The 23,890-nt window shown below is 43.3% G+C and overlaps 1 protein-coding gene across 5 annotated transcripts in view; it reads left to right on the plus strand.

The window, feature by feature from the left end:
• GLS (glutaminase) overlaps positions 1-23,890 on the plus strand; it is a 746,320-nt gene that overhangs the window by 413,204 nt on the left and 309,226 nt on the right. For all 5 annotated transcript variants that reach the window (XR_013218256.1, XM_077275591.1, XM_077275592.1 and 2 more), the window contains exons 11-12: positions 8,317-8,367; positions 13,970-14,146. Coding sequence is in view for 4 of the 5 variants with exons in the window: in XM_077275591.1 (XP_077131706.1) it covers positions 8,317-8,367; positions 13,970-14,146 (228 nt within the window). In the remaining variant the exon portion in view is untranslated. The remainder of the gene's footprint in view (positions 1-8,316; positions 8,368-13,969; positions 14,147-23,890) is intronic.

Below are 23,890 nucleotides of genomic sequence, written 5' to 3' on the forward strand. Positions count from 1 at the left end.
AAGTAATCAAAGTGATACAAAGATTACCTCTTGTGGGTGATGGTGCCTGCCCCAACTCACGTTTCGGGTATTGCCTTCTTCTGGGGGTGGCATCACACCAACAGGAGCATGGTTATATAGTTTACGGAGGACCAATCATAAAGCAATTTACAAAGAGAAGTTTCCTCACAGCGCTTCTGTATGGCCGAGAGTGTGCAGACAGATTCGGAACTTGATATTTAAATCAATAGGGTGGATGACTTTAGTGTTTGGGGAGTGATGTATGTTTCCAGGCAATCATATACCTGTGTCATCACTAGGCCAATCATATATCCCTATATCTCATGAATACAAAGACCACCTATTATTTAAAAAAAAAAAAAAAACTCTTCTCACTCCAGCTGCATATAGCACTATACGTGCACTAAAACTTCTCCCCGCAGCCCGGACCTTGGCATCCACAGCACATCAGTCTTACAGGAAAGTACTTCAGTTCTGTTCCCATCACTGATAACTAAGGATCGTGTCTAGACATCTCTCTTCTGATCCCTAACTGACGTTGTCTGGCAGTTCGTCAGAACTTCTTGAACCGCGCACGACACTATGTCCCATGCAGCTGCATAGATTTTGCATGAGTCCTGACCGTGACCACAGCAAAGGCATAAACTGGTCTCCTTGATCTCCAGCACCACTCAATGCCAGGGCGCAGGGTTGCTTCTCCTGGGATCGGTAGTTCTCCTATGGGGGCTGCTACCTAAACTTCACAATATCTCTTATACTAATTACATGTGTGTGTAAAAATGGCTGAAGAGCTGGCTTTATACCATCAGCGTTCAGACGTTGGTGACTCATGTCTCATGTCTTTGCATGGCGCCACATAGGTAATTTTAACCCCTTCCCGACATGCGCCTTACATGTACTGCTCTGCTGGAGGTGCGTTACCGCAAAGAGGCAGTATATCTGTGGCAACACGTTCGCGCAGCCTCAAGCGGAGGGCCGTGGCGATCACGTGCTGGTGTCAGCTGTATGTGACACCTGACAGCCTGCAGCAATGCCCACAATCTGTGCTAGCACCGATTGCGGGCATTTAACCCCTCTGATGCTGTGGTCAGTAGTGACATCGGCATAGAGAAGCATCGCGCAGGGAGGGGGCTCCCTGCGCGCCTTCATCAGGCCAGCGCGATGCGATTGCGTTGGCCTGATGGTCTCCATGGAGACCCTTGGCACCAAGATGGCTCCAGCGTCCTTCCGGGTCCTGCAGGGAACTTGGCTTGTGAGTTCCTGCTGAGGCGCCAGCATGCCTCCTTCCCTGCCTGTCAGATCGTTGATCTGATACTCTGCTGTGTAGTGTCAGATCAGCGATCTGACATTATATAGTGATGTCCCATACTGGGACAATGTAAAAAAGCTAAAAATAAAAATTACAAAGTGTAAACAAATCTTTTAAACAATTCCTAAATAAAGACATTATTTTTCAAGTAAATACATTTATTTATGTACCGTAAATAAAAAAATAATAAAAATAATAAAAGTACACCTATTTAGTATTGCCTCGTTCATAACGACCCTCTTTATAAAACTGTCCCACTAGTGCACACCTTAAAAAAAAAAAAAAAAAAGTAAAAAAACAATGCTTTATCATCATATCGCCGAACAAAAAGTGCAATAAAATGCGATCAAAAAGATGGATGTAAATAAAAATGGTACCACTGAAAACGTCATCTTGTCCCGCAAAAAACAAGCCACGATTATAGCTCCCTCAGCAGAAAAATAAAATAGTTCTAACTCTCAGAATAAAGCAATGCAAAAATAATAATTTTTTTCTATCAAATAGTTTTTGTGTAAAAGCTCCAAAACATAAAAAAATGATATGTGAGGTATCGCTGTAATCGTACTGACCCGAAGAATAAAGCTGCTTTATCAATTTTACTACAAGTGGAGTCATATAAAAAACATAACACAATTCCTAAATTGCTGGGTTTTGTTCATTCTGTCTCCCAAAAATCAGAACAGAAAGCAATCAAAAAATGTCATGTGCCCGAAAATGGTACCAATGAAAACATCAGCTTGTCTCGCAAAAAACAAGCCGTCGCATGACTGACTGTATAATAAAAATATTATAGCTCCCAAAACATGGTGATGCAAAAACTATTTTTAGCACTAAAAAGAGTCTTTTAGTGTGTGACAGCAGCCAAACATAAAAACCCGATATAAACCTGGTATCTCTGTAATCACACCGACCCGAAGAATAAAGTCGCCTAATCACTTATACTGCATGAGGAACGGCGTAAAAAAATCGGACGAATTCAATCTGATAAAAAATCAGATTGAATTCAGACCAATGTTAATCTATGATTGTGTGCTCATCTGCGTTTTTTTTTCCAGGTTGGATCGGATCACGATCAGGCGAATGTAATCAGAAAACGGATCGCACCCCACAATAGAAGTCAATGGATGCGATAAAAAAATTGCACAGCACTCGCACCATGCGAGTGCTGTGTGATTTTTACACAACGGTGTCCTTTGAAAAGCCGGCATTTCATATGCAGCTAATGAAAAAAACACACTTATGGGTTAAAATATAAAAGATAGATTACATATTGTAAAAGGGAGGGACTTCCCCCTAAAAATATACTAAACTTATAGTACCAAAGGAGGAACTCTCCCTAACACCTCTATTGTGGTCCGATATTAACTATTATCGCTAAACTTGACTATTAATAATTAATTTATATATATATATATATATATATATATATATATATATATATATATATATATTCTATTATATAATTGTCTAAGGGTCCCTTCCGTCTTTCTGTCTGTCTGTCTGTAACCGAAATCCCAAGTCGCTGATTGGTCGCGGCAAAACAGCCACGACCAATCAGCGACGGGCACAGTCCGGCGGCAAAATTGCCGCTCCTTACTCCCCGCAGTCAGTGCCCGCTCCATACTCCCCTCCAGTCAGCACTCACACAGGGTTAATGGCAGCGTTAACGGACCGCGTTATGCCGCTGTGTAACGCACTCCATTAACGCTGCTATTATGTTATGATCTGGTGGCCTAAGAGCAGCATGAGACGTACTCTGGAGAAGGTGGTACCTGTACTGACCGCAGACCCTGAACTTAACACCGCAACTAGAAGTAGCCGTGGAATGTACCTAGCACTCCCTGGACATCTCGACACAGCCGGAGGACTAATTACCCCTAGAGATAGAAAAGGGAAAACTATCTTGCCTCAGAGAAAATTCCCAAAGGATAGGCAGCCCCCCACAAATATTGACTGTGAGAGGAGAGGGAAAAAACATACACAGACTGAAATCAGAATTTAGCAAAGGAGGCCACTTCTAGCTAAATAGAAAGGATAGGACAGAGAACTATGCGGTCAGTATTAAAACACTAGAAAATATCCACCACAGAAAATACAAAAACTCCACAGCGAACTAAAGATATGGAGGGTATATCTGCATCTCCAGAGATACCAGCTTGGCTAAACAAATCCTTATACAGACCAAGCTGGACAAGACAAAAACATGGAAAAAAACTGAACAATAAGGCCACAGCATGTGGACAGCAAAAAATCAAGGCCAGAACTTGTCTTTGTTGAAAAGAACTGCAAAGCAGGAGAGACCAGGCAGAGATGTGAATCCTCCAGAAACAATGGACAACTGGCACTGACTAAAGGGTGAAGCAAGATTAAATAGCCCAGTCAAAATTGCAAGAAGGGAACACACCTGATAAATGCTGTGATTCAGAGACAGCAGCGCTACCACTTACAACCACCGGAGGGAGCCCAAGAGCAGAATTCACAACATATTAACACTGTGTGACCAACTTTTTACTATTGATGCTGCCTATGCAGCATCAATAGTAAAAAGATCTAATGTTAAAAATAATAAAAAAAAAAAAAAATCATTATATACTCACCTTCTGGATCCAGCCCAGGCCTTTCCCGCTCCTCGCGATGCTCCGGTGACCGGTCCATGCATTGCGGTCTCGTGAGATGATGACGTAACGGTCTCGCGAGACCGCAATGCACTCTTGGGAGCTACGGGCACAGTCCAGCCGCTCCCTACTCCCCTGCAGTCAGTGCCCACGCTATACTACCCCCCCAGTCAGCAGCCGCCGCCCACATAGAGTTGTAGCAGTCCGTTAAACCGACTGCGTTACACCGCGGCATAACGCGGTGTAACGCAGTGTGTTAACGCTGCTATTAACCCTATGTGACCAACTTTTTACTATTGATGCTGCCTATGCAGCATCAATAGTAAAAAGATATAATGTTAAAAATAATTTTAAAAAATTAAAAATCGTGATATTCTCACCTTCCGTCACCTCCGCTGCAGCTTTTCTGCTCGTGATGCTCCGGTCCCACCGCTTCGCTGATTGGTCGCGACCAATCAGCAACATTGCCGCGGGACTTAAATCCCGCTTCGCTGAGTGCTCGCGCCCAGCCGGCGAGACCAATCAGCGACATTGGTGCAGGATTTAAATCACGCTTCGCTGATTGGGCGACATTGGCGCAGGATTTAAATCCCGCTTCGCTGATTGGCCGTGCCCAGCCAACCGCACCAGCATTTGGTCTCACAAGGGGGTCTGAGGATCTCATCTCGGTACCTAATGGCAGTCAGGCTACTTCTTGCGAGCACATGAAGGGCTGTGTGGCCCTCCAAAGAATTATTATTCCCCCACATATGGAGTATCGGTGTACTCAGGAGAAATTGCACAACAAATTGTATACACTGTGTGCAGAATTATTAGGCAAGTTGTATGTTAGAGGATTATTTTTATTATTGATCAACAACTATGTTCTCAATCATCCCAAAAGTTGGCTATCTTAGGAGGATATCTGTTTGTGCAGGTAACTATTACTGTGCAGAATTATTAGGCAACTTAAAAAAAAACAAATATATTCCCATCTCACTTGTTTATTTTCACAAGGTAAACCAATATAACTGCACAAAATTTAGAAATAAACATTTCTGACATGCAAAAACAAAACCCCAAAAAAGTGACCAATATAGCCACCTTTCTTTATGATGACACTCAACAGCCTTCCATCCATAGATTTTGTTAGTTGCTTGATCTGTTTACGATCAACATTGTATGCAACAGCCACCACAGCCTCCCAGACACTGTTCTGAGAGGTGGACTGTTTTCCCTCCCTGTAGACCTCACATTTTATGAGGGACCACAGGTTGTCTATGGGGTTCAGATCAGGTGAACAAGGGGGCCATGTCATTATTTTTTTCTTCTTTGAGACCTTTACTGGCCAACCACGCTGTAGAGTAGTTGGAGGCATGTGATGGAGCATTGTCCTGCATGAAAATCATGTCTTTCTTGAACGACACCGACTTCTTCCTGTACCACTGCTTGAAGAAGTTGTCTTCCAGAAACTGGCAGTAGGTCTGGGAGTTGAGCTTCACTCCATCCTCAACCCGAAAAGGTCCCACAAGTTCATCTTTGATGATACCAGCCCATACCAGTACCCCACCTCCACCTTGCTGGCATCTGAGTCGGAGTGGAGCTCTCTGCCCCTTACTGATCCACCTCTGGCCCATCAAGAGTCACTCTCATTTCATCAGTCCATAAAACCTTTGAAAAGTCAGTCTTAAGATATTTCTTGGCCCAGTCTTGACGTTTTATCTTATGTTTTTTGCTCAAAGGTGGTTGTTTTTCAGCCTTCCTTTCCTTGGCCATGTCTCTGAGTTTCACACATCTTGTTCTTTTTGCCCAACACGCTTCTTGCAACCCTGTTGGCTATTTGCCATGAAACGCTTGATTGTTCGGTGATCACGCTTCAAAAGTTTGGCAATTTCAAGACTGCTGCATCCCTCTGCAAGACATGTCACAATTTTGGACTTTTCAGAGCCCGTCAAATCTCTCTTCTGACCCGTTTTGCCAAAGGAAAGGAAGTTGCCTAATAATTAAGCACACCTTATATAGGGTTTTGATGTCATTAGACAACACCCCTCCTCATTACAGAGATGCACATCACCTGATTTACTTAATTGGTAGTTGGCTCTCAAGCCTGAACAGCTTGGAATAGGACAACATGTATAAAAAGTATCATGTGATCAAAATACAACTTGCCTAATAATTCTGCACACAGTGTAGAGCAATATCACCTGTTACCCTTATGAAAATGGAAAGTTTGGAGCTAAAAAAGATTTATCTGGGAAAAAATAGATTTTTTATTTTTCTTTATTTTTTCACAGCTTAATGTTATAAACTTCTGTGAAGCACCTGAGGTTTCAAGGTGCTCAATACACATATAGATAAGTTCCCGAAGGGGTCTAGTTTCCAAAATGGTGTCACTTGTTGGGGGTTTCCACTGTTGGGGCACCTCCGGGGCTCTCCAAATGCGACATGACGTTCCCAAATTATTCCATCAAATTTTACATTCATAAGTGAAATGGCGCTCCTTCCCTTTCGAGCCCTGCCTTGTGCCCAAACAGTAGATTTCCTCCACATATGGGGTATCTGCATGCTCAGGAGAAATTGCACAACAAAATGTATTGTCTATTTTCTCCTGTTACCCTTGCGAAAGTTAAAAAAAAAATTAGGTCTAAAAGAAAATTATTGTGAAAGAAAAGTCTTTTTTTTTTTTCTTCCACATTCCAAAAATTCCTGTGAAGCACCTAAATGGTTAATAAACTTCTTGAATGTGGTTTTGAGAACCTTGAGGGGTGCAGTTTTTAGAATGGTGTCATTTTTGGGTATTTTGTCATATAGGCCCCTCAAAGTCACTTCAAATGTAATGTGGTCCCTAAAAAAAATGGTTTTGCAAATTTTGTTGCAAAAATGAGAAATCGTTGATCAACCCTTATAACTTCCTAACAAAAAAAAAATTATGTTTCCAAAATTGTGCTGATTTAAAGTTGACATGTGGGAAATGTTATTTATTAACTTTTTTTTTGTGATATGACTCTCTGATCTAAGGGCATAAAAATTTAAATTTTGAAAATTGTGAAATTTTCCAAATTATCGCCAAATTTCAATTTTTTTAACAAATAAACACAAGTCATATCAAAGAAATGTTACCACTATCATCAAGTACAATATGTCAGGAAAAAAACGTCTCAGAATCACTGGGATCTGTTGAAGCGTACTATGGACCTCATAAAGTGACAGTGGTCAGAATTGTAAAAATTGGCTTTGTCGGGAAGATAAAAACACGATTCGGGATGAAGGGGTTAAATAACCATACATTTTTTAAATACGAACCTTAGCAAATTGAGGAAAAACTCATAATGGACAGAGAGTGCACATCGGGCCTTTTCCAGATAACGTACATTTAAGTTGCAATATTTACTCATGTGGTCGGGTTTTGAGAAGCACAACTCTTAATAGACTTAGGCCGGCGTCACACTAGCGTATTGCATCCGATGCGAGAGCATCGGATGCGATATGCTAATGACCCTCGGTTCCTGCTCGCAGCAGAGCAGGAGCCGAGTGTCATGCGTCTGTGCTCTGATTCTCTCGCACAGGGAGGATGGGAGCACAGCTGCGGAGGAGGCGGAGAAAAGAATTTCTCCATCTCCTCCATTGCTGGGGTCCGCTTATAACGCACAGCACTCGGATGATATCCGAGTGGTGTGCGCTGTCTCACTCGTACCCATAGGCTTATATGGGTGCGAGTGAGCCCAGAGTATTCCTCGGTCCAAGACAATCGCAGCATGCTGCGATTGTCTCGGACTGAAGAAAATGGCCGACAAAAAGTCGGCTGCTGGGAGCTGCCCCATATGTTAACATTGGTCCGAGTGCAATGCGATTTTTTATCGCATTGCACTCGGCCGTTTAAAACGCCAGTGTGACACCGGCCTTAGTAGGATAATCAGCTGCTCTTTGTTCGCTGGCTGGAGAAATCTAAATAAGTTTTCATTGAAATGGAGGAGAGGCGGATGGTGCTGTGCTGCTAGTAAAAATAAGAAATCCAAAATCTGTGGTATAAAGTAGTACCTTATGCGGTTTTAATCTCGGTGCGTTTCGAAGTCGTACCGACAAGTTCTTCAGGAGGGCCAGAAAGAAAAGTTATTGTGGTTTCCTGAAGAAGATGTCAGTACGACTTCAAATTGCTTTGAGATTAAACTTCATAATACTTTATATCACTAATTTTGGATTTTTAATTTCCAGCAACAGTGCAGCACCATCCGCCTCTCCTCCTTTATGTAATTTTAGCAAATAGGATCTTTAATATTCATTGTGCTACCAGAATGTTCAATTTTCAATATTCTCAAAAAGAGCTACATCCTTACAGGTTCAATAACATACCGTACTTACTAGTTTTTAAATGAACAATTATTTTATCTACATGTATTTTTTTTTAATTCACAGTGTTTTCCAGAGCACACTGACATGGTGGGAACCTTAGATTTTTATTTCCAGGTAAGAAAATGTGATCTGATAATTGGACTGATTTTATCTTTTATTTTTTTTTATTTTTTTATTTTTTCAGTATGTTGTCTAGTTTGAGATATAACTGATGATTTTCATGCTTTTAAAGCGGTTGTCTAGATTTGTCACGAAGGTCTGCAGCCATTCTATAAGGCTCCCTTCACAAGTCCGTGTGTCAGGTACGTGTGACATCTGTTTTTCATAGATACCAGACATATCATTATACTCTATGGTGCTGCACACATGTAAGTGGCACTGGCGGCAAAATTGGTCTGTCATGTGACTGCAAACGTGCGACTTGCACACTTCTGGTCAGTTCACCTGTATTGTGAGGCTGCGGACATTGGATTGGAATTTGGCTTGGAGAATGTATATCACATACTTGGGGTCAAGTGACCGGCCACTCCTGGCGCTGGAGAAACATGACAAGGGCGCCCTGCATACGCTGCGTGCACTGTGAGGATTCACAAGGCTGTAGTCACATAGAGTGACTGCAGACATTCATGCCAAACCTGGACAACCCTTTTAATACATAGCATTGGAAATTTGGAAATTTTCCATCATTATCTTTGTAAGTACCGTAATATTTTTGTGACAATCAATTGTTGATAACAATTTAAAGTAATAGAATTATTACTAATTACCCTATATTACCTTGGCTTAGATGAATGTATGTGACTTGTGTTATTTAATATGGTGTTTTTAGTTGTCATTCACTAAAATATTGTTGAAATAGCGTTTAGTTGATGAAAATAAGTATCCAATTTATGTTCTGTTTACATCTACATTGAGGAAGCACACACACTTTTAGTATTAAATTAAAGTACAGTTACACAAATACGCTATGTGGTCAATATATATACATATACGATACGTCAGCACACTGCGACTAGTGCATACAAAATGTACCTTTGAGGTTATCCCCCTACTACCCTAATTTATCCTTCCTTCTTTTGAGGCCCACACTGTCAGACTTTACTGGCCCTTCCTTCTGTTTAGTGGCGGTTGTCTATCGCCCCCTGGGCCCCTTCCATCAGTTCCTGGATCATTTTGCCACCTGGCTTCAACACTTTCTATCATATGACACTCCCACTCTCATCATGGGTGGCTTTAATATCCCCATTGGTGGTCCTCTCTCCCTATCCCATCTGCCACTCGCCTTTTATCTCTAACTACATCTCTAGGCCTTTCACAGCTTACTTCCGCTTGAAGACAGGATACACTGAACCTGATCTTCTCCTGACTCTGCTCAGTGTATGACTTTACTAACTCTCATCTCCCGCTCTCTGACTACAACCTTCTTTCATTCTCTGTTAAGAACTGTCACCCCGCCCAGGACAGCCCTACTTACCGCACATATAGGAATATACGTGCCATTAATACTAGGGGCTAATACTGACAGCTTGGGTCACCTGTGCAAGAAATATATCTGGGTATCTGGGCCCCCTCCCTATTCGGCATGCCGCTAATGATGAGGACAGTCTGGCCATGGACCTCTGGGGCCTTGGGCTTTGAGCATCTGGCCATATTGCCCTCATTATCACCGCCCTGCTAGCAGGAGCTTACAAAGAGCTCACAGGACACCATAGCAAAAGTTCTATTTGTGACCCCACACCTCTAAAAATATATATTTATATTGTTTTTACTGAGATGGAGATATATATCTCCGTTAGGGTTCGGTTCTGCTGAGCCCAACCATGTATATATTATATTACATTATATCTCTGATATCTACACTGTGTTCCAAATTATTATGCACATAGAGTTTAGGAGTGATAAGGTTAGAATTTTTTTGTTTGTCATTTAAACTCATTGTTGGTGATGTGTGTCAGGGCTCTTTATATCACTGAAAGCAATTGCAGATACCTGTGCAAATTAGATTGGCAGTTGTGTCCAAATAAAGGCAAGACTACTTAAGAAGGCTGTTCCACATTATTAAGCAGCCTACATTTTTTGCCAAAAAGGGAAAGAAAAAGGATGTGTCGGCTGCTGAGAAGCAACAAATTGTGGAGTATTTAGGTCAAGGCATGACTACAATCAACATTGCCAAGACACTTCATCGTGATCATCGCACAATCAAGAAGTATGTAGCTCACTCCCAGCACACACGTGTGCGTGCTGATAAGGAAAAATTGAGGACTCTTTCCAACAGGCAATTGCGTAAGGTTAAAAGAGCAGCTGCAAAAATGCCTTGTCATAGCAGCAGACAAGTTTTTGAAGCTGCTGGTGCCTCCAACGTCCCCAGAACAACAAGATGTAGGGTCCTTCAGAGGTTTGCAGCTGTGCGTAAGCCATCCTGTCGACCACCTCTATCCACTGCAACAAGCAGAAACTGCTCCAGTGGGCCAAACGATACATGAAGACTGACTTCCAAACTGTTTTGTTCACCGATGAGTGCCGTGCAAAGCTCGATGGTCCAGATGGATGGAGTGGAGGATGGACACCCCATGAAAACATGGCTAAGGTGCCAACAAGGAGGAGGTGGAGTAATGTTTTGGGCTGGAATCATGGGGAGAGAGATTGTCAGCCCCTTTATGATCCCTGAAGGGGTAAAGATGAACTCCATAATCTATGTGGAGTTTCTAAAACAACACTTCCTGCCATGGTTCAAGAGGAAGAGCCGTGCTTTCCGCAGCAAGATCATTTTCATGAATGATAATGCACCATCTCATGCTGAAAAAAACACATCTGCATCTCTGGCTGCTATGGGCATAAAAGAGGACAAACTTATGGTGTGGCCACCATCTTCCCCTGACCTCAACCCCATAGAGAACCTCTGGAGCATCATCAAAAGGAGTGGCTATGATGGCGGGAGGCAGTTCACATCTAAGCAACAGCTCTGGGAGGGTATTCTGTCCACATGCAAAACAACTGAAGCAGAAACCATCCAAAAACTGACAAATTCAATGGACGAGAGAGTTCAGAAGCTTCTTTCGAACAAGGGGTCCTACGTGCAAATGTAACATCACCTAGAATAAAGTTTTCACTTGAAAACTGTTTGATTTCATTTTGTAATAAGCTGATAATGCTTATAACTTCACAATTGACCATTTTTTTGTTCAAAATAAAAAAAAAAGGTTGAAAACTCTGCTGTGCATAATAATTTGGAACATGCATTTTGAGTGTTTATTTTTTTTAAAAATATACTGTTTTCATAGGCATTTTTTTCCAAAACATTGCAATTAGGGTACGTTCACACAGGACTTTTTTGCTGCTTTTTTTTGCTGCTTTTTTTTATGCTAATTTTCAGCTGCTTTTTACAGTACCAGTAAAGCCTATGAGATTTCAGAAATCTCATGCACACACGTTGGTTTTTTGTTTGATCAGTTTTTTCTGCTTTGCTGCTTTTTTTGGACATAGGGCATGTCACTTCTTTCAGCGTTTTTGCAGCGTTTTTGCAGCGTTTTTTCACCCATTGACTTGAATGGGTGATGAAAAAAACGCTGCAAAAACGCTGAAAAAACGCATGTAGCATTATTTGCTGCTTTTTTTGTGCAGAAAATCATGGCCAGCAGGAAGGGATCTCACAGCCAAGAGCTTAGGGGTGTGGTTAGTGAGGTGTGAAGAGCCATTGTGAGCCATTGTGAGGTGTGAAGAGCCATTGTGAGGTGTCCTGATTGTGATCTATTGTGAGGGAGTTCCTGGTAGTGAGGTGTGAAGAGCCATTGTGAGCCATTGTCAGGTGTGAAGAGCCATTGTGAGGTGTCCTGATTGTGATCTATTGTGAGGGAGTTCCTGGTAGTGAGGTGTGAAGAGCCATTGTGAGCCATTGTGAGGTGTGAAGAGCCATTGTGAGGTGTCCTGATTGTGATCTATTGTGAGGGAGTTCCTGGTAGTAAGGTGTAAAGAGCCATTATGAGGTGTCCTAGCAGCTGAAAATTGGCATAAAAAAAAGCAGCAAAAATCTGCAGCAAAAATCTGCAGCAAAAAAGTCCTGTGTGAACATACCCAAAAAACACACCAAAAACGCACCAAAAAAACGCACCTAAATTAGCATAAAAAAAAGCAGCAAAAAAAAGCAGCAAAAAAGTCCTGTGTGAACGTACCCTTATACTAGAATAGTAGATGACTGGAAAATAACAATGACTGCAATTCAGATAGGTAATTTAGAGAAAATATGAGGAAATATTATTTGCATAATAATTTGGAACACAGTGTAAACCATCTGATATCTGATAAAGGGTTATTCCCCAAATAAATCAAGTTATCCCCAGTCCCGATGATAAGGGATAACTTACTGACTTTATGTAAAGATCTCTGTACTGTCCCCTCATATATTTGTACATTGAAATGAGGTCGCCCTTAAACCATAATTTTTCCAAACTAAATAACCCCAAGTTGGCAAACCTGTCTGGGTACTTACAACAGAGGCAGTACGTAATCACTAGCTAGGGAAGTAGGCTAGAAAAGGGTGGTCAGTAAGCCAAGTCAAACTAAAATGTCCAAAACTTTAAAGGGAACCTGTCACCCCGTTTTTTCCGTATGAGATAAAAATACGGTTAAATAGGGCCTGAGCTGTGCATTACAATAGTGTATTTTGTGTACCATGATTCCCCACCTATGCTGCCGAAATACGTTACCAAAGTCGCCGTTTTCGCCTGTCAATCAGGCTGGTCTGGTCAAATGGGCGTGGTGACATCGCGGTTTCTTCCCCCAGATATTGCTTATTTTTCCGTTGGTGGCGTAGTGGTTTGCGCATGCCCAACTGCCGAATCCACTGCACAGGTGAGGAAAAAGAGCGCGATCTGCGCTATTCCCCAGGTGATTGGTGGGGGCGGCCATCTTCCTGAGGCCGCGCGTGCGCAGATGGAGTGGTCTGCTGCCCGGGGCTTCAGGAAAATGGCCACGGAATGCCGCACGTGCGCAGATGAAGATTGCGGCAGCCATTTTCCTGAAGCCAAGTTCGCATCTTTGCTTCAGGAAAATGGCCGCCGTGATCTCCATCTGCGCACGCGCGGCATCCCGCTGCCATTTTCCTGAAGCCCCGGGCAGCAGAGCGCTCCATCTGCGCACGCGCGGCCTCAGGAAGATGGCCGCCTCCACCGATCACCAGGGGAATAGCGCAGATCGCGCTCTTTTTCCTCACCTGTGCAGTAGATTCGGCAGTTGGGCATGCACAAACCACTACGCCACCAACGGAAAAATAAGCAAGATCTGGGGGAAGAAACAGCGATGTCACCTCCCATTTGGCCAGACCAGCCTGATTGACAGGCGAAAACAGCGACTTTGGTAGCGTATTTCGGCAGCATAGGTGGGGAATCAGGGTACACAAAATACACTATTGTAACGCACAGTTCAGGCCCTATTTAACCGTATTTTTATCTCATACGGAAAAAACAGGGTGACAGGTTCCCTTTAAGCAAAGTCGGCAAGCAGATGGATTGTCACTAAACAGGCCAAGGTTAATAACATAGAGACATAAACTGGACTGCTCTGTGCCAGAAAAGCAATGCAGTCATCCACAAATTGGTCCTACCCTGTAGAACATCAAGGAAAATAAAAATAATTGTAGATTCGTTAAAGTATTGTTTCTGCAATTTTGTTTTTCTTTTTACCATGCAGTTTTCTTAGTCTTTATTATTATTTTATTTAGCTGTGTTCCATTGAAGTGACATGTGAATCGGCAAGTGTAATGGCAGCAACGTTGGCGAACGGTGGCTTCTGTCCAATTTCCGGTGAGAGAGTGCTCAGTCCAGAAGCAGTGAGGAATACATTAAGTTTAATGCACTCTTGTGGGATGTATGACTTTTCTGGGCAGTTTGCTTTTCATGTAAGTATGCACAACTATTTAAAATATTTAACCAATTTGTTATGTTAATGAAAATATTTTAAAACATTTTCATTTTCATTATTTGGAAATGATTGAAAATGCAATTCAGTGTTCATCTTGTTGCATGCATGCAGTCCTTTACCAGCTGTTTAGGGAGCATTGTGCCGTGCTAGACGTGTGCATTAGAGATGAGCGAACCTTTTAAGTTTCAGTTCCGTTGGATTCGCCGAACAAATTTCGGTGAACGTACCCGAACTACATTAAATTCAATGGGATGCCAAAACAAACTTAAAGTGCAGGCCTGCCTGTCTGGGAGCCCTACTTACGCAGACAGCTCTCTATATAGAGACCCAACTTGGAGTCTATATGTTTAAAAAAAAATTATTGTCACACACCACTAAAGTGGTATCAATTTTCACAGAGTAGAAACTGTATAATAGGGCTCTGACACACCTTCTACTAGAGTCAACCCACCAGATGGAGACCCAACTTCAAGTTTCTACATTTCTAAAAATAATTGTCCTACACCACTAAAGTGTCATCAATTTCCACAGAGTAGAAGTAGTGTAATAGGCCTCTGATACATCTTCTACTACAGGCAACCCACGAGATGGAGACCAACTTTGAGTCTCCACATTTCAAAAAATTGTTTGTAATATCAGCAGCAGTACCCACAGCCGGCACAGAAGACACAACAAAGGTATCACAGGCTGCAAAAATGCGAGATCAATGCATAACACTAAAAACGACACTATCACCTAGTCTGCCCTGTCTGTGCCTTGGGTGCAAAAGTCATTGCAGATCCATGACTTGTTCATTTTGATGAAATGTAGGCGTTCTACACTTTTAGGGGATGGATGCATTATCTTTCATTAGGACACCAGCAGCACTGAAGGCAAGTTAAGGGAGAACTCTGGCTGCCGAGTATGACAAAACCTCCAAGGTGTGACAGGCATGCTCAGGCCACTTTTCCATTTTCGAAGACCAAAATGTAAAAAACTCCAAACCCCCTGATGGCATTGATATTGAGCTCCAGATACTCCTGCACCATCCTCTCCAGTCGTTCCCAGCATGTCAGACTTGTACTCTGTTCTGCTAGTGCATGGGCTAGTCTAAAAAATGTGTGAAATGACCCACAGAAATTGCTTATGCCACTTACACTGATTATAATGTTTTTGTGATGACATCTTGACGTTCCCGGGCTTGGACTTCTAGAACTGCGATGCACACTGTGTACCTCACTGCTTTCTTGGGGAAAACCACTGTTTAAGATTGTCTAAAAGCATGTTTTGATACTCCAGCATGCGCGCGTCCCTTTCCAGGGAGAGAAGGATTTGGCTAAATTTACTCTTGTACTGTGGATCTAACGGAGTGGCAACCCAGTCGTCAGCGTTAATCATTTTAGTAGCCATTTCAAAACTGTGCTAAAGGGTGCAGAGATCCTTCATCTGTGCCCACTCTGCAAGTGTGATTTGCACCACGTCAGTACTGTGGTGACCAAAGCTGTGCAAAAGAACATGCTGCATCAGGGCTCGTCGCTGCTGTCACTGTAACTGCAACATGTGCACAGTGGAAGATCGCAAATCAAATGGTTAACCGGTAGGCCGAAGTACCTCTGTAGTGATGCAAGTCAATGACCTGTGGGGTGCGATCGTCAGAAGTGAGCAGTGACTCTGCTTTTGGCAACAGCGCAATCATGCAGGGATAGTGGCAGAGAAATTGGGTACCACCAGGTTAAGGACATGAGCCATGCAAGGCACGTGTGTGAGGTTGCCCCAAAGTTGGGTCGGCACTAGGTTTGCAATGTTATCGCACACGGCCTTTCCTGGCTCCAGATTCAGTGGAGAGAGCCATTGCTCTAACTCTGTCTAGATACCTGTCCACAACTCTTCAGCTGTGTGACTGCGATCTCCAAGGCATATTAATTCTATGAACACCCGGTGAATATTCCAGCAGCTGTGCTCAGCTTGTGAGCAGCGCATGATGTCCCTGCCATGCGCTGCTTACAAGCATTCATCAGCTTCTGGCACCGGAGCAGGACGCTGCCACTGCGAGGTAGCAGAGGAAGGTAAGCGTAAAGGTTTGGGTTTTTTTTAATCTTTTCTGATGGGGCCTTGGATACCAGGACTGGGATGGGGCCAATCATACCAGCAAGGAGATGGGGCCAATCAATCATACCAGGAACTGTATGGGGCCAATCAATCATACCAGGAAGGGGATGGGGCCAATCAGTCATACCAGGAACGGGATGGGGCCAATCAATCATACCAGGAGCGGAATGAGGCCAATCAATCATACCAGGAACGTAATGAGGCCAATCAATCATACCAGGAACGGGATGGGGCCAATCAATCATACCAGGAGCTGAATGAGGCCAATCAATCATACCAGGAACGGGATGGGGACCAATCAAACCAGAATAAGGATGGGGTCATGCATACCAGAATAAGGATGGGGCCATGCATACCAGGATATTGATGAAGGGACCATATTTACCAGGATAGGTCATCTTAAGTACAGAATTGAACACATTTTTTGCTTCAGGTTTTTTTTTCCCCCTAATTTCCTCCTCTATTACCTAGGTGCGTCTTATAATCCGAAGAATACGGTACATGCGTAGATCATCTGAATAGTTACTATGAAATTCCAGAGCTTCAAGAGCTATATCTTGTGTGATGGAAGTATATAGTGCGGCTACATCACAACTCAGCCAAGAAAGTTCATCTGTCCAGTCAATGCTTGCAAATTGGTTCAATACATCACGGGAGTCCTTTACAAACCCAGGAGTTTTTTATGACAGAGGTTGGAGAAGTGAATCTAGCCATTCACTGAGGTGCTAAGACATTGAACTGATGCCCGAAATAATAGGTCTCATTGGTGGTGGATCCATTCCTTTATGTACTTTGGGGAGAGCATGCGTTATTGGGGTAATGGGGTGATCAACTGTGTGATAATCCCTCTGTGGTAAGAGCTCCCAAAGACACGTCATCAAAAATTATTTTTTTATGTCCTTCTGGATCTTAAAAATAGGATCGCGCATTAATTTCTGGTAGATGGAATAACCTTCAAAATGAGTTTGATTTGGGAGAGATAAGCATTAGTGTCCATTACCACTACCATATCTCCTTTATCTGCCATTCTCATAGTAATGTCCAACATTTTTTTAAAATCCTGTAAGACATACCATTGTGCTGAAGATAAGTTGCTATAATGTCTGTGAGATTTGGTATAAGTATCCCGTTTTTTCAGCTCTCTCTCAATTACATCTTGGAAGCGTTCCATGCAGTCCACTCATGACTGTAGAGGATAGAAGAAAGGATTTTTCATGTTAAAGCAGGTCACCTGACAAATGTTCCTTTCAGTCAACAAATCACTCTGTTGCAAACTTTTTAGATCCACCAATACCATCTGTTCTGTATCCGAGAAGATGTAATACCCTATGGGTAAGCAATATGATATCTATAAATTTGGAATAAGTTTTTGGAGACTTATATAGTAACGAAATGTACCCAAGAAAATGTAATATCCTATAAGTGAGCAATATGATACCGATCATTTTGGAACAAGTTTTTTGAGGGTTATATACCAACGAAATGTACTGCAGACCATGGAACAGTCTGTGGGTGAGTATTATAATACCAATAATTTAAAATTTTTGAACAAGTTTGTTAAGGGTTTTATAGCAACAAATTAACCAAAGAAGATGTAATCCCTTATGGGCAAGCAATATGATACCAATACATTTTGAACACATTTTTTGAGGCTTTTAGTGCAACAAAATGTACCCAAGATAATGTAATACCTTAAAGGGAACCCCGACAGCAGGATTGTGCACAGTAACCTACAGACACTGTCAGGTCAGCGCCATTATACTGATTACTAGATGGTGTCCCGATTCTAACGTATCGGGTATTCTAGAATATGCATGTCCACGTAGTATATTGCCCAGCCCACGTAGTATATTGCCCAGCAGGGGCGGAACTACCGGGGTCGCAGAGGTCGCGGCTGCACCAGGGCCCGGGCCCAAAAGAGGGCCCGGTGCCGCCGCGACCTCTGCGACCTGAGGTCAACTTGTCAGGGTATCTCCGTGAGCGCACGCTGCACATTTCGTCCTGTAAATTCAGTGTTAGGTTGAACCCACGGGCTTCCGTACACGCTGTGGGGGAGGGGCCATGCACGTCGCAGTTCCGTACACCAGGCTGAGATTGCCGTCAAGCGAGTCACATGCTGTTGTCATCACGTGACAGGACGTGAAGGTGGCCAGCTGTACGGTTTGTCACTGGTGGAGCGTGGTGTCGTGCAGAGGGAGGCATGGATAAGCTGCGGAGGGTCCTGAACGGCCATGAGGACGAAGAGAGGGGCCTGCAGCTCAGGTACGGGCTACTAGTCATCTTATGCCGGATGTCCGCCCCGCTCCATAAGGGGCGTGCTGTGCTGCAGGCAGATGACCGGGCTTGGATGGGTTACAGCTGGTTTACCCTGTCGGAGACGCCCCACGTGTATTATATATCCGGCCTTGGCCCTGTTAGACCCAGAATGCACTGCTTCCAGCTCAGATATTCGGCCCCTGCAGTGTATATAGGTGACCACTCACACACAAAGCTCTATACTATCTGCCCCTGCAGTGTATATAGGTGACCACTCACACACAAAGCTCTATACTATCTGCCCCTGCAGTGTATATAGGTGACCACTCACACACAAAGCTCTATACTATCTGCCCTGCAGTGTATATAGGTGACCACTCATACATAAAGCTCTATACTATCTGCCCCTGCAGTGTATATAGGCGACCACTCATACATAAAGGAATTGCAATAGATATTTACTTCTTAGTTTAACATTGTATGCGTGTGTCTGTATATCATTTTTTTTTTGGGGGGAGGGGGGGGGGGCCCCATTCAAAAGTTCGCACCGGGGCCCGCAGGACTGTTGTTACGCCCCTGTTGCCCAGCCACATAGTATATTCTCCAGCCACGTAGTATATTGCCCAGTTACGTAGTATATTGCCCAGTGACGTAGTATATTGCCCAGCCACGTAGTATATTGCCCAGTAACGTAGTATATTGCCCAGTGATGTAGTATACAGCACAGAGCCACGTAGTATATTACACAGCGACATAGTATACAGCACAGAGCCACGTAGTATATTGCCCAGCCACGTAGTATATTGCCCAGCCACGTAGTATATTGGCCAGTCATAGTATATTGCCCAGCTACGTAGTATATTGCCCAACCGCGTAGTATATTGCACAGAGAAGTAGTATGCAGCACAGAGCCACGTAGTATATTGCCCAGCCACGTAGTATATTGGCCAGTCATAGTATATTGCCCAGCTACGTAGTATATTGCCCAACCGCGTAGTATATTGCACAGAGAAGTAGTATGCAGCACAGAGCCACGTAGTATATTGCCCAGTGACGTAGTATATTGCCCAGTGACGTAGTATATTGCCCAGCCACGTAGTATATTGCCCAGTTACATAGTATATTGCCCAGTTACATAGTATATTGCCCAGTGACGTAGTATACAGCACAGAGCCATGTAGTATATTGCACAGCGACGTAGTATATTGCCCAGCGACGTAGTATACAGCACAGAGCCACGTAGTATATTGCCCAGCCAAGTAGTATATTGGCCAGTCACGTAGTATATTGGCCAGCTACGTAGTATATTGCCCAGCCACGTATGTCACAGGTTAAAAAATAAGCATATACTCACCTTCCGAGGGCCCCTTGTAGTTCTGTCGCCTCCTTCTCGCGCAGGCGCAAAGGACCTGTGATGATGTTGCGGTCACATGACCGTGTCGCGGTCACATGACCGTGACGTCTTGGCAGGTCCTTCTCGCAGACCATCCTTGCCACTGGAACCTGCCGCTTGCTTGGACCGGTCACCGGAGCATCGCGAGGAGCTGGAAAGGCGGCGGAAGGTGAGTATATAATGATTTTTTATTTTTTTAATTATTTTTAACATTAAATGTTTTTACTATTGATGCTGCATAGGCAGCATCAATAGTAAAAACTTGGTCACACAGGGTTAATAGCGGCGGTAACGGAGTGAGTTACCATAACGCATAACGCGGTCCTTTACCGCTGGCATTAACCCTGTGTGAGCGGTGACTGCGGGGAGTATGGAGCGGGCGCCGGGCACTGACTGCAGGGGAGTAGGGAGGGACTAATCGGACTGTGGCCGTCGCTGATTGGTCGCGGCAGCCATGACAGGCAGCTGGTGAGACCAATCAGCGACTTGGATTCCATGACAGACAGAGGCCGCGACCAATGAATATCCATGACAGACAGAAAGACGGAAGTGACCCTTAGACAATTATATAGTAAATAATGATACCTTGAGGTTGATGAAATCCATCTTGTGGTTGTTTTTTAATCTTTTGTTTTCAGTTTTTAGTTAATGATATTCCTGTGCCCCGGGGCGGCCTGTGGGGGATCTTTATATGGGGCTCTCATTAGGTATTCATAATGCAGCCTGCTGACAGGTCATTGATCCCTCACTGACCTGTCCCCTAGTTTTCATAATGAATACTTGTACATACTGAGGAAAAAAAAAACCTTCTGCAGGCAGATGCCAGACAAAGCACCTGCGCTGCAGCATAATCACATGTTTAATGTGTAGTTACTACTAGAGATGGGCAGACACCTGGATGTTCGGGTCCAGCGGGTTAAGCAGAACAGTTAAAAAAAAAATTCGAGTTTGGGTACCAGAACAGTACCCTGACCCTAACCCCTACCCCATTCACTTGAGTTGGGGGCTTGAACATCCAGTGTTTGGTGCGCTGTAATGTGCAAGACAGCACAGCAAACACCGCTTGTGATCGTCGGTGAAATCATCCTCGCCGGTCAGAGAGCTGTGTTCCCACGTTGTCGAAAGGCAGAGTGAATGCTCAGCTGTGATCGGAGGTATAAAGTTTACCTTCGGTCACTGGTGTCAGCTGATGGGACCACTGCTCCCATCATTCAACACCTGCTGCCGCTAATAACAGCGAGAGCAGGAGCGGCAGATGGGAGTATTCATCAGCCACTCCTGCAATGTAAATAAATAATAAAAAAAACACGGCATGGGTTCCCCTGTATTTTTGTTAACTAGGCAGGCAAAACTCACAGCTGGGTGCTGCAGACCTCAGCTGTCAGCTTCAGCAAGGCTAGTTATCAAGAATAGAGGGGTGCCCACACCTTTTTTTTTAAATTATTTAAATAATTTACAAAAACGGTGTGGAGTCCCCCCATTTTTTGACAACCAACCTTGCTAAAGCAGACAGCTGGGAGCTGGTATTCTCAGGCTGGTAAGGGGCCATGGATATTGCCGCACCTAAAAATAGCAGCCCGCAGCTGCCCAGAAAAAGCACATCTATTAGATGCACCAATTCTAGTGCTTTGCCCGTCTTTCCCACTTGCCCTATAGCGGTGGTAAGTGGGGTTAATATATGTGGGATTTATGTCACCTTTGTATTGTTAGGTGACATCAAGCCCACGGCTTAGTAATGGAGAGGCATCTATAAGACACCTTTTCATTACTAATCCTATAGTTATATGGTAAATAAAGACACAGCCAGAATAAAGTCCTTTAACCCCTTCACGACCTTGCCTTTTTGCGTTCTCGTTTTTCGCTCCCCTCCTTCCCAGAGCCATAACTTTTTTATTTTTCCATCAATATGGCCATGTGAGGGCTTTTTTTTTTGCGGAACAAGTTGCAATTTTCAACTACATCAATGGTTTTAGCATGTCGTGTACTAGAAAACTGGAAAAAAATTCCAAGTGCGGTGAAATTGCAAAAAAAAGTGCAATCCCACACTTGTTTTTTGTTTGGCTTTTTTGCTAGGTTTACTAAATGCTAAAACTGACCTGCCATTATGATTCTCCATGTCATTACGAGTTCATAGACACCAAACATGTCTAGGTTACGTTTTATCTAAGTGGTTAAAAAAAAAATTGCTCAATTTTCCAATACCCGTAGGGTCTCCATTTTTCATGATCTGGGGTCAGGTGAGGGCTTATTTTTTGCGTACCGAGCTGGCATTTTTAATTATACCATTTTGGTGCAGATACGTTCTTTTGATCGCCCGTTATTGCATTTTAATGCAATGTCGCGGCGACCAAAAAAAGTAATTCTGGCGTTTTTTTCTCACTACGCCATTTAGCGATCAGGTTAATCCTTTTTTTTTATTGATAGATAATTCTGAACGCGGCGATACCAAATATGTGTAGGTTTTGATTTTTTTTTTATTGTTTTATTTTGAATGGGGCGAAAGGGGGGTGATTTAAACTTTTATATTTTTTTCATATTTTTAAAAACTATTTTTTTTTTGCCATGCTTAACCCCTTTCTGACATCTGACGTACTATCCCGTCGAGGTGGGGTGGGCCCGTATGACCACCGACGGGATAGTACGTCATACGCGATCGGCCGCGCTCACGGGGGGAGCGCGGCCGATCGCGGCCGGGTGTCAGCTGCATATCGCAGCTGACATCCGGCACTATGTGCCAGGAGCGGTCACGGACCGCCCCCCGGCACATTAACCCCCGGCACACTGCGATCAAACATGATCGCGGTGTACCGGCGATATAGGGAAGCATCGCGCAGGGAGGGGGCTCCCTGTGGGCTTCCCTGAGACCCCCGCAGCAACGCGATGTGATTGCGTTGCTCCGAGGGTCTCCTACCTCCCACCTCACCGCAGGTCCCGGATCCAAGATGGCCGCGGCATCCGGGTCCTGCAGGGAGGGAGGTGGCTTACCGAGTGCCTGCTCAGAGCAGGCGCTGGTAAGCCTGCAGCCCTGCACAGCAGATCGCCGATCTGTAATGTCCCCCCCTGGGACAAAGTAAAAAAGTTAAAAAAAAAAAAATTCTATATGTGTAAAAAAATGAATAAAAAATAAATTCCTAAATAAAGAAAAAAAAAATATATTCCCATAAATACATTTCTTTATCTAAATGTAAAAAAAAAACAATAAAAGTACACATATTTAGTATCGCCGCGTCCGTAACGACCCAACCTATAAAACTGTCCCACTAGTTAACCCCTTCAGTAAACACCGTGAGGAAAAGAAAAAAACTTTATTACCAAACCGCCGAACAAACAGTGGAAAAACACGCGATCAAAAAGACAGATATAAATAACCATGGTACCGCTGAAAACGTCATCTTGTCCCGCAAAAAACTAGCCGCCATACAGCATCATCAGCAAAAAAAATAAAAAAGTTATAGTCCTGAGAATAAAGCGATACCAAAATAATTATTTTTTCTATAAAAAAGCTTTTATCGTATAAAAGCGCCAAAACATAAACCCGAAGAATAAAACTGCTTTATCAATTTTACCAAACGCGGAACGGTATAAACGTCTCCCCCAAAAGAAATTCATGTTTTTGATCATTCTGCCTCACAAAAATCGGAATAAAAAGCGATCAATAAATGTCATGTGCCTGAAAATGTTACCAATAAAAACGTCAACTCGTCCCGCAAAAAACAAGACCTCACATGACTCTGTGGACTCAAATATGGAAAAATTATAGCTTTCAAAATGTGGTCACGCAAAAAATATTTTTTGCAATAAAAAACGTCTTTCAGTGTGTGACGGCTGCCAATCATAAAAATCCGCTAAATAACCCGCTATAAAAGTAAATCAAACCCCCCTTCATCACCCCCTTAGTTAGGGAAAAATAAAAAAAAATAAAAAAAATTGTTTTTTTTCCATTTTCCCATTAGGGTTAGGGCTAGAGTTAGGGTTAAGGCTAGG

Source organism: Ranitomeya variabilis, chromosome 7 (genome assembly GCF_051348905.1).
Source record: "Ranitomeya variabilis isolate aRanVar5 chromosome 7, aRanVar5.hap1, whole genome shotgun sequence".
NCBI classification, from domain to species: Eukaryota; Metazoa; Chordata; class Amphibia; order Anura; family Dendrobatidae; genus Ranitomeya; species Ranitomeya variabilis.